The sequence below is a fragment of the Manis pentadactyla genome, chromosome 4 (genome assembly GCF_030020395.1).
Source record: "Manis pentadactyla isolate mManPen7 chromosome 4, mManPen7.hap1, whole genome shotgun sequence".
Lineage (NCBI taxonomy): Eukaryota > Metazoa > Chordata > Mammalia > Pholidota > Manidae > Manis > Manis pentadactyla.
In genome coordinates, this window is record NC_080022.1 from 96,307,304 (window position 1) to 96,320,398 (window position 13,095).

The window sequence follows — 13,095 nt, forward strand, 5'->3', positions numbered from 1 at the left end:
CTCTAAAATCACCCTCATTTGTATTAGAAGTAACCAGGTTAAGAAAATAATTAACACTTGGCTTTACTATTTGCATAAGTGCAGCAAGAAGAGCAATTGATTACATAGGCTCTTTTAAATGTGCTTTGCTGGAACTTTTTGTAAGGAATTTCAGATTGAACTTTTAAAGTCCTCTCGAGGTCAGAAAGCCAAGCCAGACTTGCCATCAGGTTTTGCCTGCAGTACCTGTAGATTTGGGTAAATTCCTCTCTTCTCCAGATCCCCAAGACATCCTGAGGTTCCTGCACCTGCCAGGAAGTGACCTTCCTTACTCGCCTGGTAAGGCTGCTGGGAACCCTGTAAGCAAGGTACCAGGCCAGTTCTTCCAAGGGGCTTTGTTGGCTTTATATAGTCAACCTTAGTTCCTTAAAGCTGTTCATATCTGAGTTTATGCACGTGTCTCTCAGGTATAACATTCCAGTCAAAGCTTTGGTAGTATAACCTGTGTTTTTAATTGGTCTTCTTACAAGGAAAGCAGATTCTTATTGAACTTATGCAAATAAACATACTGCCATGAAATATAAAATACTGAAAGCTTTTAAATTTTGAGGGGTCAGGTAGAGAGAAAGATAAATGTTTCAATTCTGCTTATAAAGGTATTGTCATTTATGAAATTGTTGTCAGTCAGCTTAAGAGAAAAAGCTTTAAACACTTTATCAGCAACATTTGAAACCAAAAGCCACAAAATCATCTTCCTTAGTTTACTTATTTTTATGTAACCAATACTTGTTCTGCCGAAATCTAGTTCTTTACTAGCTTAGGAGTAATAAAACAGTGACTATAAATGACAAAAGACTTACAAATGACAATGGTTAAAGATCTGATGAGAGCTTACTGTAAGACAATTGACATAAGGAAATTCAGATATTTCTGTAACACAAAACATTCAGTAACAAAGTTTAGCATTATTCCCTTTGACAGTGCTTTCTATTTAATTAAGCAGGTAATTATATATCAGATAAATAAGCCAAATTAGCCAAATACTTTCTCCAATGAGAAAAAGTTCCTCTGACATGTTTCAGGGGCCCTCTGGAAAATATCAGCATTAACTAGAGGTAAAAGTACCTTTTTGAATTTGATTTTTTTGGGGGGGGCACTTACTTAAATAGGATTATAGGTTGCCATGAAGCAATACTTATCCATTTAACCAGAATGACAACAAAATACCTCAAAGGCAAATAAAGAAGGTCACACAGTTGTTAGCAAGGTTCAGCTTTTAGTCCTTTCAATATTAAGATCTCATTTTCTTAAACACTCTGACAACTCACTGAGACTTTAAGCATGAGAAACTGCTTTGATAAAACAGAGAACCCTTTGTAATCTTTCAATATTAAGAGCAGACTAACGGTTAAGAAAACTTTGTCTTTTTAACTGAAAACAAAATTCTAATTTTGCTGTGTACTTGATACCAAGACTCATTTGCTTTAATTTTATATAGCATGAGCATATTAAATTCGTCCAAAACTTTCTACAACCTTCTTTTTATTTAGAGTTCTCCCTCTAAATAAACAACTGTACTTTAGAACAGTTACGTTCTTTCGTCAAAAGATACATTCTTTAGCATGCAGAAATGTTTTCCTTATTACTTTAAGTAGTTTTAATTAGAACTTAAAACCATTAGGTACCTTAATTTTTAGTAAACACTGAGAAGCAGGCTATTGTAAACTGTTTCACTAGCATTCTTTAGATTGACAAATTTATGAACATTTTATAATTTCTGTAACCATGAGCTTTACAACACAATTTCTCACTAAGCACAAAGTATATCTTCTTAACTTAGCAAAACTTTAAGGTTTTAGGTTACCACAAAGATTCTCAGGCTGTAGGTAGATATACACACTGTAACAATTATTAAGAAGTTCACTTGCTACATTTAGTTTACTCATTCTTAACAACTATGCTAGACTACTTAGAAAACCTTTACTGAATATTAGACAAAGTCAAGCCTCTAAGCATTTTATTCTTGAAAGATTTAGCAGGTAACATGAACTTAAATGACTTTAGGGAAACTTAGGCAGCTGATAACCATAAGGACATGTCCGTTTCAGTTCAACTTGAATTAGCATTAATGCTTAATATTTTCCATTAGAATTTTCTGGAAGTTTTAGAATGCCCAATTTTCACAAGTGCTTGTCTTTAAACCAATTTTGTTATACCATCCGGAGAAAGAAAAATCTTTCATCTACACGCTTAGACACACAAACATACAGACTGAGACATAATGACTACAGTTAGCAACACTCTTCATAAAAAGAACATATACACAGAGACAGATAAACTGACACAGAGACTTGAGTTACTGATATCTAATTGCCTTTCCTTTTAGCTTATTTGACTAAAAGTATCTCAGTTTTCAAGAATACACTCTACAGGCGAGCAGTTTATGTAACCGGGTTAAGGTTTAGATGGCCCCAGACTAACAGGGCCGATGAAGGCTCTGAACTGATAGTGACTCTGTGTCCAGGGGGCTGGAAATGAAATGCAAGCACAATTCTAGCTCCAGTCGTTTAAAGTCAGGCTGTATTGCAGAAGATACATTTCTTCTGTTTCAGGGAGTCCAGTTTAAAAACCTCTCAATTTTTGAAGATAATGAACCCAATAAGTAGAATAGATTTCTACCAAAATAATTTACAAAACTAGTTCCACATTGTAGTAGTTCATGAGACTTTTGACTATTTTCCTTCCTTGCATTAAAATAAATTTAGCTGCATAACCTTGTTATATTGCATACTTCTCTCAGGGGCCAAGCCTCTCCATTAGGGAGTTTGTATTGAGGCTAGGCTTGTGTGAAGAAGATAAGGCACTTTTTTCAGGGTCTGGGGATCAAAATTGCTCCCAGTTCTTCAGAATGCATGCCAGAGGCGTGTCTGGCTTTAACCTTGAAGAGAGGATGCTCCCATCTGAAAGATAGAGAGAAAGACAGGTGTCTAGCACCTGATCAGCCTCTTTCTCTATGAGGCGTCCCTTCACCTTGGAGCTTAGGTGACAGTGGTCAATCACCCCCTCTGCCTGGCCTACTGGATTTAACCACTCCTTACCAGCATGGCCTGCACCTTGCCTTGATTCCCCTCTTGCCTTCCCACTAAGCAAGAGTCGCCTCGGAGCTCTGGATTTAGTGGGACCTTACCAGTGTGCTGCTACTTTACGCCTTTTGGGAGTTTCTCTAGTTTTCTCTGCATGAGCTTTCTTTGAGCGCTCCCAGCCTGTCTGATAACTGCAGGGACTGTGTGACTTGCTGCCAGAGCCCTGATCTAAGTCACAAGCCTGTTTTGCTTTCCCGGGTCTGCAGAAAAGGAAATGCCTAGCCCCAGGATGACTGCTTCTAAGGAAAGGAGATCAACAGAATAGAGCCATTTACATGTTGGTCTAAGGTTTCAGCTTGATTACTTTACAGACTCATTTACATTATGCAGGAGAAAGTGGCGCAGGCCTAAGAGGACTGCTTTGAATGGAGAGCAAGGGAACTTTTTGCTAAGGCCAGAAATAAAATTCAGGGGCTGCCACGGACATTTATGGCGTGGGGGCTATACTCAAACACCAGTTTCTGCCACTGCCTGGAAATTATCTCGCCAGTCACCCACTATAACAAATCTGATCACTGAGACAAGAGGTGGGGGGTCATCTGCGACTCTTGCATAGGTAGCAGCCCAGCTGGAGGTTCACTCAGCGCCATCGGATCAATCAGCCGGAGCCGAGATCCAAGGACCACTGTCTACTAGTCCGGTCTGCCCTCGGAGTCCACAGATTAGGATAGGAAAGTAGGAAATTGGCTCAGCCACTCCCCGACATTCCCGTCCGTCTGGAGGCAGGGGGATCAAGGAGCGGCAGACGCTGGGAAACCTTTCACCCAAGATTTAAGACTGGTAGCCGACGCTAATAGTCTTTTAAGTGGCTAACGGGTGCCCAGACACATTTTTATGAGATAAAAAGTACAGCATTTAGTTAGGAATAAGAGCGAAGCGTAGGTCTCCTACCTTGCAGAGGTGAGCATCAGGTTCCGTGAGATTGATGAAGTTAGGAGAGAGTTAGGAACGCCTCCTGCCTCACTCAGAGGCCAGGGCGGCTTGAAGAAGCAGGTTGGAAGTCAGAGACAGAGACAGAGAGGCGCTCTTCACGGATACCCAGTTGGGCTGTCGGGGTCTGATTCCAGACACGCGGGCCTTTGAGAAGCCGCTGAAGTGCAGCCTCAGCCTAGACTCTCGCAGTTGCCCACAGCTTTCCTCAGTCCCTTGCATCCGAGGAGATACCTCTGAAAGGGAATCCTGGCCTCCACTCAGCTGACATTCCCAGCTCCCAAGGGAGACAGGGGATCCACTGAGGGAGACGCAGGGAAACCTGTCGCTTGAGACTTTGAGATCGGCAGCTAGCCTAGTCCCATTTAAGTGGCTGACAAGCGCCCAATTTTGTGTGCCACAGACGGCTTCCTTCTATAAGGACAGCAAAAGAAGAGGCAGGCTTGGATGCCGATACTCATCTCCGAAGTGATCCCGGACGAGCCCCCAAAGATGATGCCAGGGTTCTTGTTTGCAGAGCCAAAGAATGAGCTTCACAAACAATCAAGGTAGGAGAGCAAGCTACAGGCTTTTATTTAGAAATAAAGTGAGAGAATAGAGCTCCTGTGGTATGTTGTCTAGGGGGTTTTATAGGCAGTTGAGGATTTTTTGAGAACATGAAAAAAACTTAGGGGTGTGGACTTGCATCACCTGCCCTGTCCTCAAGGTGGGCTGGGTCATAGTCTGATTGCTAGGGCTAACAACGGAGTCACGGGTTATATTGATACCCTTGCAGAACACTCAAACATTCCAGGCCAAGTTGCTTCTGGCCTTTTGACCTTTAACTGATCTCAGGGAAGATGTCTATATTCTTAGGTATCTTTCTGTAGAGAATTAGTGTGACCTTGACTTTGCATAATGCCTAACAGTTTCAATGGGGACTTCTTTGCCCATTGTTACATTGCTCTGACTGTAAATATTCCGCCCTGCTTTTCCCGGAGGCCCTCACTGGACCCTGACTACACCCACGGTCCCTGTCTCAATTAGTCATGTAAATCTGTCATTCATGCTGAAGTGTGAGCTCCGGAACTGTGTGTCATTATTCTGTGTTATTTGTAGTGGCAAGTATAGTACCTTACACATAGGTACTCAGTAAATAATCAATTATGATTATGGCAAATAAATGCCCTAATCAGGAGTTGAATGCTTGTTATTAACTTCAAAACCTTCCTTTAAATTACATCACACAGAGAATTTAACAGGAAGTATTTCTTAATGAAATTACCCAAGAGGCTCTTCCTCAGTTCTAGAATGGCGAACTATAAAAGTTACTCATTAATCTTAGGTACTGGATAGGGTGTGGTTCTGAGATAAGGAACTGAAAGTCTTCAACACATCTCCCCAGTTCTGGGTGGGTAAACTCTTCAGAGAAGTTCCCCTTGTAAGGTTGAAGGCACTGGGGGGAGGGGTGAGCACGTTGGACACTGATGACGTGCCAAAGTCCCCAGCTGCTGCACCCTCCCAACCTGAAAAATGTGCCTTAGGCTAGCCAATCCTCGCGCTGCTGTAAATCTAAGCTCTGCCTTCCCCTACCTTCTTTAAAAACTCGCTGCCTGCCCTGCTGGGTGTGACTTCCCCGGCCTGTGATAGCCAGACGGGGGAATATCACCTGGGAATTGCGCTCAAATAAACTGCCTGGCCCTTTGTTGCCTCTTGTTGCCTGCTTATTTTGGCTAGAATTTATCTTATACCCCTATTCTGAATAGCTACTGTTGAAGAAAGGTTGTTGGAAAGTCTCCAGGACTACATATCCCATTAGAAAGCTTTAAACAAGGTAGATAATACCTGCTGGTTTACCAGTGATTTTGACTTTCTGCTGAGCTGAAAACTGCTTGTTTTGTGGAAAAGCAAAACTCAGCAGCAAACATCTAACATGAATCACCCCCGAACTTTTGAGGAGCAAACAGAATGCATTGTGGACTTTCTACTCGAAGACTTCTTAGGCACCACATTGCAGGTTGCTAACCGAGACCTACATTGTGTAGATGAAACAGATTCAGGTAAGGCTGGCCTGAGGTGGTGACTGCAGGTCAGTAAGAGAATCTGAGTGTGCTTTCTTATTTCCTCTTAAGATTCAAAAGGCAAACTCTAAGTTTTCAGCAATACCTGAAGTCTTCATGGAAGGGAAAGATATTCTCAGTAAAGGGACATTTTCTGACTACTAATGTTGACAGGACAGAACATTGAAGATGTTCTTGGAAGAGAATGAGAAAGAACTTTCTTCAGTGCCCAAATTCCCAGGATTTGCTACCCCTTCAAGCATTTTGACAAATGTAAATGTGTTCCCTCTGTCTTAGGAGAGGCTGGCTCTTTTGACGTGGCCATAATTGTTGGACGCCTTCGGATGTTGGGTGACCAGTTCAACGCAGAAGTGGAAACTTCAGCCAAAAACGTCATTGCAGGAGCCATTCGGGGACAGGTCAAGTTTCTACTACTCCTTTCTAGTGTTTACTGCTATTTTTTCTATTTCAAATGCCCTTTCAGACTACTTCTAATAACTATGGCTAGAAATGTTCTGTGAAAGATTTGAGAACGTATATTAGTTAAGGAAATACAGCAGGAACCCTCCAATTGCCAATTCTTTAGGAGTCAATCAAACCTAACAGCTACTGACATGGAAAGCCTTTGGCATCAGCCTACCAACCTTAGATTGTTGCCATTTTTTTCATCAGAGCTGTGCTTAGTGGCATAGAGCATATCCTTAGCATTTTATTCTTATTAAAGCACTTTATTCTTTTATGTACCTGTTTTAATGTTTGTTTTGCTGAGAGCTGCATTTTTTCTCCCCCAAGGTCCAGAAATGAAATTATATACAGGAAGGATAGACAGTTAACAAGTCTGATGCAAGGAAGCATAAGTACTTACAACACCCACTATTGGGGTGTCTGCCCTTTCAACAGAATGCTGATTACTAGCAGCAGCACTTGTATTCTATATTGGACTTGGAGATCATAGACAGTATGCAAGAAGATGTTGCTGATTAATATCAGTAATGACATCTAATATTAACTCATCATTTACAATGTGCTAGACAGTATTCTAAATGTTTTATACTTGTCATTTAATCTTTATACCACTCTATGAGGTATTGTAGAAACTATTATCCATAGCACTTCCTCTCCTCATCTTCATATAACACTGTGAGAGCAAACGTATAAAACCTCTTTTGTTCACTGCTGTATTCACATAACTTAGAACACTATCTGATATACAATAGGCCCTCAATAATTGTTTTCTGACTTGATAACCATTTACGCAGATAAGGAAACTGAGGGATAGGGAAACAAATAATTAGTTTATTCCAGTAAGTGTTGAAGTTAGGATTTGAACCAAGACTCATTCCAGAACCATGCTCTTAACCATTATGCTTTATTCTGCCTACTGAATACAGTTTGGGTGGTGTGCCTATTAGGACGGAACTGGATTACTACCCAATTGCTTGCACTGTTTCCTAGGTAGCTGATAGCTGAATCTACTTTTTTTTTAATTAAAGATTTTTTCAAACAGCATCAAACTCATAGAAAAGTTGTATATGTTGTAAAGAATTTCCCTCTTGAATCATGTGGATAAATAGCTGACATGATGTTCCTTCACCCTTAATACTTTTATATTTCCTTCAAACAAGGACATTCTCTTACATAACTACAATCTAAGCATAAAAACCAAGAAATTAGCATTGAAATTAACATCATTATCTCATCCTCAGCAGATCCCATTCAAGTTTTGTCAGTTATCCTAGTGAGGTCACTTACAGCAAAAAGACCTGGGCCAAAGTCAGATAGTGCATTTAGTTGTCATGTCTTTTTAGTCTCCTTCAGTCTGGAATAGTTTCTCTGTGTTTACTTGATTTTCACAGACTTGACACTTGAAGATTGTGGACCTACAGTTATTTTGTAGAATGTCCCACCATGAGTTGGATTTGTTTAATGTTTCCTCTTCAGTAGATTCAGAGTATGTCCCTTCAGTAGGAATATCACAGAAATGTTGCTGTGTTCTTCTCACTGCATCCTTCAACTGGCACAGATTTCAATTTGGTGTTATTTAATCAAGTAAGATGGTGTTGGCAAGTCTTCTCCAACATAAAGTCAATCTTGTCTCCTTTGTAATTAATTAGGGTTTTGTACAGAGATACTTTGAAACCAAGCGAATATCCCATATCCCATATCTCATTGACATGTCCAACTATTTATTTATTTACTATATTACAATGGATTCATGATTTCCTGCTTTATTCAGTGGGTTATAATCTATTACTATCATTTATTTGGATGCTCAAATTGTCCCGGCTTTGGCCAGTGGGAGTCCTTTCAATCTAGGCTGTGTTTTTTTGGCATGTCCTCATTCTCTGAGTACTTCTTTAATTTCTGACAGATTATTTTATAGTCTCTAACCCCCTGCCTGAAATCAGCCATTCTCCAGGGAGCTCTGGTTTTTTTAAATAGGAAATGATACTTGGAAACCAAACTTGGTGCTCTCACTTAGATGCCCCTCTCAGCTTGTTTGGACTTTTGACACCCCTGCTTTGAGTAGTGGACCCACTTACACTACATCACAAATAGATCTTGCTTGGCCCCAGCTAAAAGCTTTTTGACCAAATATTTTGAGAAGGAAAGAAGAAGGGGGAAATCTCATCTATTTTTCTACTTTCCCAGACTTGTCATTCAAGCAATACCTTTATAATTTGACCGGCTATACTATTAGATACTTAATATTTTTCTTTTAAGTCATTTTGCTTTTCTTTAAATCATTTTGTTCATCCTAAGCAACAATATCTGAAATCATGGGTTTGATGAAACTTTTATTTTTTCTAATACCTGGTACAATAAATGAAAATATAATAAAATGAGAAAAGTTTATCCATCTACTCCCTAAAATTACAACCCTTAGATAGAACCACTTGCTGCTCTGGGAAATGCTTACTTTGCTAGATCCCTGCCCCTGTATCCTCTTGTACTATTTTAGTGACACTCCACTGATCCTATGTTTCTCCCCAGGCAGGAGCTATACTTCAGGACACAGTAAAATCTCTCAGCCAGGCCTGGTGTGCTCAGGATTCCAGTTTAGTTTATGAGAGAGCCTTTCTGGCCGTGTCAGTGAAACTTCTTGAATACGTGGCCCGCATGGCTCCTAAAATGGCAAGACAGGTGGCTCTCCCCATGACAAATATGATCAATGAGAACAGTGCCCTCCGGGAGTTCATCCAGGGCCAGGGAGGTTGGGTAAGTATGTTGGGGGTCCCTGAATTTGCTAGGCACTTTCACTGTTTTTGTACTAATACCTGAGACTTCAATTCATGATTCTTTCTGTAAATTGGAAACCAAGCAGGAAAACAGACCTCCCTACTTTCCTGAAAACGGCAGGATTTTTTTGTCATGGAAAAGGGGAGCAGTCAGAAGCCCAACCTGTGAGAGTTGGACTCAAGAACCATGCTGCCTGAGATACTGACTGCTAACTCTGTAAAGCTAATTTCCACCTCTTACACATAATCACCTGTCAAGCAGATTGGTGGTGGAGTTCAATCTCAACCTGGCTTCCTGCTGTTCCCTGGTTAACTTCTGGGTCTTTTTTCCTAGGATCTTTGGGTATGTATTGAGGACATTCAGAATCATGTTACTATTATTTAACAAAAAACAATTGGTGTCATTTGCTGTAGTGATAACTCGAGGGGGCATTCTAAGCCAGGTCTTAGTAATCATTAGACTGTCTGCTCCCATTGAGCACTCCCCTTCAGGTCTAGGATCAACAGAAGCCTTCATAAGAGCTGCATTCCCTGGAGGTATCTGCAGATCTTTCCTGGTTTCTTTAGGAAGTTCCTGAAGACCATCCCTTTGCCTATTCATTGTCTTTCCTAGGAAAATCTTGGGAGCTGAAGAGGAGGTAGAGCTGTTTCCCAGCCTGAACATCACTGCCTTTTTGACTGGTCAGGTGATTGATTTCCAGCAATTAAAACAGTCAACCAAACAGAAAACCACTTTCTTTTGGACAGAACTGAACTTTGTTGAATAATTTGGTTTCTACTGATTGTTAAAAGCTGGGAGAAGCTCCCAGAGATCTATAGAGATTTTCTATTTTCTGTTTTTACGTGAGTTTTACTGAGGTTCTGTTGAAGCAAAGATCTCCAAACACGAAGGAATGACTTGCTAGTAGTGGACTTCTAGGCAACAAGGAATTTGCTGGAGCTATTTTGGGGAAAAGGGAGCACACAGTCAACTATTCCTTAGGGTTTAATCCTACCCTTTGCTTAGGGTCTTGTCTACTAATTCTGTAATCTAAAGGATTTCAGGGAAATTTATGGTTGGGAAATCTTATCATTCTAAGTTGAGGATTTTCTTTCAAATCCATAACCCAAATTTCCTGTTAATTTCACTTAAGAAGAATTATTTTAGGCATTTTCAAGGTCAAAAGCAAAAAATAGCAGTTTGTCCATCTGCCTTTGTACTAGAAAGGCCAAAGAAAACAGTTACTTCATTTTTTACTGCCACACAGGATATGGGAGGTCCTGCCCACACTGAGGACAGTTGGGCCATCCTAGCTTAGGTGAAGCTAGTTGTGTATCAAATTGTTTTTCAAAGAGTGGTTCACATACAACTTGTGAACCTTACAAATTGCTGATTTTCAGGCTCCATCCTTAAGAGATTCTGATTCTGTAGGAGTGGGCTGGGGCCTAGGATCCTACCTTTATAACAATTTCCACAGGTGATTCTGACACACATTTAGAGCTTGAGAACCATCACTTTACAGCAGGAGTTGGCCAAACCTGGGCTGCCACTTTCTTATAAATAGTTTGATTGGAACACAGCTACACTCACTTGTTTACGTATTGTCCATAACTGTTTTGGCACTGTAGTGGCAGAACTGAGTAGTTATGGCAGACACCTTTTAGCCCATGAAGCTCAAATTATTCACCATATGACCCTTTACAGAAGTTTGCAGATCCCCCACTTTAAAGCTAAATTAAGATTTCTCCCTGAATAATTTAAACTCTGTTACAATCCTGATAATTCCTATCAAACACAATTGTAGTTAGGGTAACTCTTTTTTTCAGAACTAGTCTGAGAGTGTTTGTTAGTTCTTGCCTGGCCCACACTTTCTCTGGCACCTTCAGCAAATTAGAGAGCTCTGCAACTCCTGAGTAGTCAGTAAAGGATAATATACATGTCCCTGGGCCTACCACAGGTGACTGAAAGTAATGGAATCAAAGCATACGGTTTCTATGGCTTCTGTGTCTCAATAATAGTCCTTAAAAATCTTATAGATCAGTAAGTAATCATCAAGTATATTTTTTCTTCCATAAGCCCCAAAACCATACTACTTAGCTGATTGTTGAGAAGAAAAAGCAATGCTGTATCTATTTTTGAAGAAAGGCATTAATGGTTTTGACTGAAGTTTAGCAAAGCTAACCACATCCTCTCCCTTTAGCCAGCCAGCCCTCTGGCTCCTTTAAATGCATAGAAATAAAGATGTAGTGCTGCTGATACTTTTCCAAGTTATGCTATTTCCTCTATTCTTGGATAAATCACAATAGGCTAGTAATCCAGAAATGAAGTTTCATATTTATCTTTAGTACAAATTAGCTTTTTTGCTACCAATTTAAGACACTTAATATAGTCCTTTATCACTTACATTATTATAAACTTAACTTGGTGAATTTTGTGGTATTTGACCTCTTAGGCGAAATCACTGTTTTCACTTTGACTAATGCTGTTTTGTTCTTGAAATAAAATTCTTCTGTCTACACATTTGAACTAATTCTCAGCAAGTGCAATCTAAACTGAATGATGTAGAAACAGAGAACACATCGGTGGGTGCCAAGGACAGGGGGAGGGGAGTAAGGGAAATAAGTGAAGATGGTCAAAGGGTATAAAGATGAAAAAGTTTTGGGGATATACTGTGCAACATGGTGACTGTAGTTAATAATGTTGCACTGTGTATTTGAAAGTTGCTGAGAGAGTACATTTTTAAAGTTCTTACCAGACACACACAAAATTGTGTATTTATATGAAGTAATGGATGTGTTAACCTTACAGTGGTAATCATTTCAACATATGTATACATATCAAATTGTTAACTAGTATACCTTAAACTTATAAAATGTTATCTGTCAATTATATCTCAATAAAGCTATTAAAAAAAGAATTGACTGATAAATGTCAGAGGCCAGCAGCCTCGTCTTTCTCTTTTCTTTTCCCTCTTAGCTCTAGCAGCTCTCTCTTTTACCCTACATTGCCCATAATGCAACAAAATTTGAATCTAGCTCCAAGTACACTGCAGTTTCTTGAGATTGAGCATCTCGTACCCTGGGGGATTGAACCAGGCAAATGGGTAAAGCAGCTCTGGACTGGTGTTGTGTCTGTTGCTAGGCCACCCTATCCTAGGAGAGCTGAGGTGATTGGGCTGTGGGAAGAAGACACTAGCCCGGAGATGAAGAATGCATTTGGATTGCCCAATTTTAGCAACTTAGTTTCACCATAGACTAATCATGTGATATTGGGCAAGTAATCCAATTCCTTTGGGCCTTAGTTCCTCCATCATAAAATAGAGATGATTTTAACTTAATTTATTCATAAATAATTCATAAGATTGACTTAACTAATTTATAGGATCATGAGGAATAAATGACATAATATACTTTGTAAAGGGCTTAGCCCAGGCCTGGAATATTTTAAGCACTGCACCTGTGATTTGGAGCCCCTGTGATTTTGGAGTTCACAAAGTTCTCGCTTGACTTTTTTCTCTCCATTAACTCTGTCTCTCACAAAGGCAAGACAATCTTTTTTTTTTTTAATCATTAATGTACAATTACATGAGCAACATTATGGTTACTAGACTACCCCATTATCAAGTCTGCCTCATTACAGTCACTGTCCATCAGCATAGTAAGATGCTATCGAATCAGTACTTGTCTTCTCTGTGTTGTACAGCCCTCCCCGTGCCCCCCCTACATTATGTGTGCTAATCATAATGCCCCTTTTTCCCCCTTCCGCCCATCCCACCCATTCTCCCC

The 13,095-nt window shown here is 40.0% G+C and overlaps 1 protein-coding gene across 1 annotated transcript; it reads left to right on the top strand.

Moving 5' to 3' along the window:
• Nucleotides 1–5,478: 5,478 nt before the first annotated feature.
• Nucleotides 5,479–12,239, top strand: BCL2L15 (BCL2 like 15). The gene is made up of 4 exons (XM_036923397.2): nucleotides 5,479–6,091; nucleotides 6,389–6,510; nucleotides 9,086–9,310; nucleotides 9,944–12,239. The coding sequence occupies exons 1-4, from the start codon at nucleotides 5,965–5,967 to the stop codon at nucleotides 9,959–9,961; spliced, it is 492 nt and encodes a 163-aa protein (XP_036779292.2). The 5' UTR covers nucleotides 5,479–5,964; the 3' UTR covers nucleotides 9,962–12,239.
• The last annotated feature ends 856 nt before the right edge of the window (nucleotides 12,240–13,095 follow it).